We start from the raw sequence: 3,461 nt of genomic DNA, 5'->3' as shown, positions 1-3,461 counted from the left end.
GGATTCTTTTTCTAATTTCAATGTCCAACAATATTAAAATTTCTTATCTCGCATGTTTTGAGCAATTAGGACTGTTTCCTTGCATATAAATTTTCATAAAACAAATAACAATAAAATATGATTTTTGCGTAATATATTTTACAAAAGTAAGGGTTATTAAAAGAAATTTTATATTTTTTTAATAAATTAGCTGATACGGTTAATTTTACTGTAATATAACCTACATGTACCAAACATAGTAATCAACATTACTGGTAATTTAATAGTGATAATCTATCTTGAGGTAATCTAAATTATCTTTCAAGACTGCCTGGCGAAGCCCCAAATGCAACCTTAGAGGTATACTAATGTAGACATATACATATATATACATATATATATATACATATACATATACATATATATATATGTATATATGTACGTGTGTGTGTGGGTGTATATATATATATATGTATGTATGTGTGTGTGTGTATGTATGTATGTATGTATGTATGTGTATATATATGAATGTATGTATGTATGCACTACAGTGAAAATGATAAAAGATGACGCTATTAAAGTTATTTTACGATGCTAATAAGCATCGTTAATAAAGTTTACGACGCTTCAAAAAGCGTCGCGAAAGCGTCGCCTATGTAAGAGTGGAGACAAAAAGCGCCGACGCTTTTTAAAAACGTCGTTATTTTTTAACGACGCTTTAAAGCGTCGTAAAATTCAATTATAACGGTGCTTTTTAGCGTCGTTAATGACAACGCGTCCTCCACTCTACCAAGACGCTTTTTGAAGCGTCGGCTGTTAAGTCTTTAGTGACGCTTATAAGCGTCGTTAAATTTTTTTTAACGACGCTTATAAGCGTCGTTAATTTTCTTGTAACGATGCTTTAAAGCGTCGTAAAATTCAATTATAACCGTACTTTTTAGCGTCGTTAATGACAAAGCGTCCTCCACTCTTCCAAGATGCTTTTCGAAGCGTCGGCTTTTTGGTCTTTAACGACGCTTATAAGCATCGTTAAATTTTAACGACGCTTATAAGCATCGTTAAAGGTTTTAAAAGAAAAAAAAATACTGGTTTTATATACAAAAAAAAAAGAATACATACATTTCTGTACAAAATTATATCAATTATTCAAACATAAACCTGTACAATCACCACCATTCACACCTGTACAATCACTACCATTCACACCAAAAGTAAACTTAAATAGCAAATTTAACCAAATCAAAAGATATTATTTTATATAAATAAAAATAAAGTACTAATCATCCATTACAATCAAGAGTAATATAAATAAATATAAGAATACAATAAAAATAAAATAATATCAATCCGCAGGCGGATGGTCGTCGCTGTCTCCACGTGACATGCCGCTGTTTCGATGGGTGCCTGATGTGCCAGGAGCCTACAAGAAATATATCAAAAGCATGATTTGCATATCTATAAATAAAAATATATAAATCATTAAATTAATACAAAAATATATATTTAATAATATGTGTTTACCTGAGATGGGCCATACATCTCTAATAAAGATGTAAGCCGATCAATCTGTCCCCTCATGGCCTGCATCTCGGCACGGCTCTGTCGTATCTCTTCCATCTCAGCGGCACGACTCTGTCTAATCTCCTGTATCTCCGTCTCGAGTCTGCGAACGCGTGAATCCTGAGCATCTGCTGCAGCATGCTGCGTATATCTACTAACCTCAGATAACTGAGTGGGGGTGACTCCTACTCCATAACCCCTCACTCGGCCGTAGCGCTCTGGTCCCATCAACTCTGTGAACACCTCGACCTCGATACGGCTCTGCTGCGTAGATGCTGCGGACTCATCGTCACGCTCTGCAATGAGAGATGTAGCCCTCTCCTGTATTTATTTTGAAAACAAAAGTTATACATTAATAGCTAACAAAATTAAATTAAAATCATTGTAAAAAATAAAATATTAATAATGCCGTACATATAAATCTCTCGACTCATCTCGAACAAAAGTACCATCCTGATGAGTATGAGTCATCCGGTAAAACTTCACTTGATCGGGTTCCCTTCCATGCTCATCCACCTACACAAATAATTTTAATTTTAAGCAAACAGTTATAATAATTTAAAAAAATATATGAGTATCATGATACAGACATGGTCCACGATACATAATGATATTAGTTATATAAATATTTCAACATAAAAATTAAAAGTTAATTATGAAAGTTTAAGGAACGTACAAACTCCTGTCGGAGTCATGCATAACTCTTCGACCCCGATGTATGAGGAACAGACTGAGCTGCTCGTGCAGCTCTACCAATAGCAGAATAAGTCTGTAAAATAAAGTAAAGAACTTGTTATATATATAATATATAATAAAAATTAATATTTTTATAAAATATTTAGAAAAAAAAGATAATGAGCAGATAATATACCTGTGCCCTCTCGGAGAACCAATAATGAACCAACTCCATCCACTGATGAGGGGGTACATCAGGAGGATAATTCCTAGCAACCTCCTCCTCTGTCATACCCTGTCTCATATAGTCCTTCTTCAATTGTGCTCTATATTCTTTCCATTTGCGGTTGAGAGACTTCATTACAAAATCATGAGTGGATGGAGGGAGAACAAACTTGCTCTATAAAAAAAAAAGTTAAATGAAATAAATTATATAAGTGATTAACAATTAATATACAGTATGAACATCAATTCATTACCTCTATAACTCGGAGGAGCTCAACTTTGTACGTTGGAAGCATGTCATTCCATTTTGCATAGCCCAACGGACATAGCTGAGGCCTCCGAGCAACAGTCCCCAAAAATGAAGTCAATAAGCAGGCAGCTTTCTTAATTGGCTGACCTAGCTGATTGCACTCCACAACAATTCTCTCGCCCTCACGCATCTGCCACACATCTCGTACTACTGTGGGTCCGCGTCTGGGGCGTACTCTCCCGGATCCATCTGCAAAAAATACATACAAGTAACTATATCATAAATATACATAAAATAAAATAAAAATAAAATTACATGAAATACAATATATACCCTGCACGTGTATCTCATCATCTGACTGATGAACAGGAGGATCGTGCTGTGCTGATGATGAAGGACAGAGCTCAGAATGCTGTGCAGCTGAACTGGCCTCAGGCTGCTGTGCTGAAGAAGACGTACCGGCTTCTGTCTGTGAAAACTGAAACTGTACACTAGCATATCGTCCCCTGCGACGCATGATGTCACCTAGCATTTATATAAATAAAAGGTAGAATCAGTTAATATATGGAGTAAAATAACACAATAATTAATGCAAAATATATACATCATAAATAATTATTACCAGTAACAATCAAGCAGTAGTGTTTCCTTCAAATTCTGTTCTAACCAACATCGTCATAGCATTTAAATCATTAGCTGGCACAAAATTGTAGGGCATACATTGTGTATAAGTGTCATCGTCATCATCCTCCACTTAGTTTCCCATATCATA

The 3,461-nt window shown here is 35.0% G+C and overlaps 1 protein-coding gene across 1 annotated transcript; it reads right to left on the bottom strand.

Annotated features, from left to right (window-relative positions):
- Positions 1-1,591: 1,591 nt before the first annotated feature.
- On the bottom strand, positions 1,592-3,206 carry LOC140855208 (uncharacterized). The gene is made up of 6 exons (XM_073251085.1): positions 3,023-3,206; positions 2,694-2,938; positions 2,411-2,614; positions 2,216-2,308; positions 1,954-2,055; positions 1,592-1,860 (listed from the first exon to the last, which is right to left on the bottom strand). The coding sequence occupies exons 1-4, from the start codon at positions 3,204-3,206 to the stop codon at positions 2,231-2,233; spliced, it is 711 nt and encodes a 236-aa protein (XP_073107186.1). The 3' UTR covers positions 1,592-1,860; positions 1,954-2,055; positions 2,216-2,230.
- Between the last annotated feature and the right edge of the window lie 255 nt (positions 3,207-3,461).

Source organism: Elaeis guineensis, chromosome 2, assembly GCF_000442705.2.
Source record: "Elaeis guineensis isolate ETL-2024a chromosome 2, EG11, whole genome shotgun sequence".
Taxonomy (NCBI): Eukaryota; Viridiplantae; Streptophyta; class Magnoliopsida; order Arecales; family Arecaceae; genus Elaeis; species Elaeis guineensis.
Note: the sequence above shows the minus strand (reverse complement) of the source record. Positions and strands in the feature narration are given on the sequence as shown.

Excerpts from the sequence above, each read along its gene's own strand:
- LOC140855208 (XM_073251085.1), bottom strand. The coding sequence starts at position 3,206 with ATGCGTCGCAGGGGACGATATGCTAGTGTACAGTTTCAGTTTTCACAG. Across the intron at positions 2,939-3,022 it reads TGATGAGATACACGTGCAGG|ATGGATCCGGGAGAGTACGC; the intron begins GTATATATTGTA and ends TATTTTTTGCAG. Across the intron at positions 2,309-2,410 it reads GGTTCTCCGAGAGGGCACAG|ACTTATTCTGCTATTGGTAG; the intron begins GTATATTATCTG and ends TTTATTTTACAG.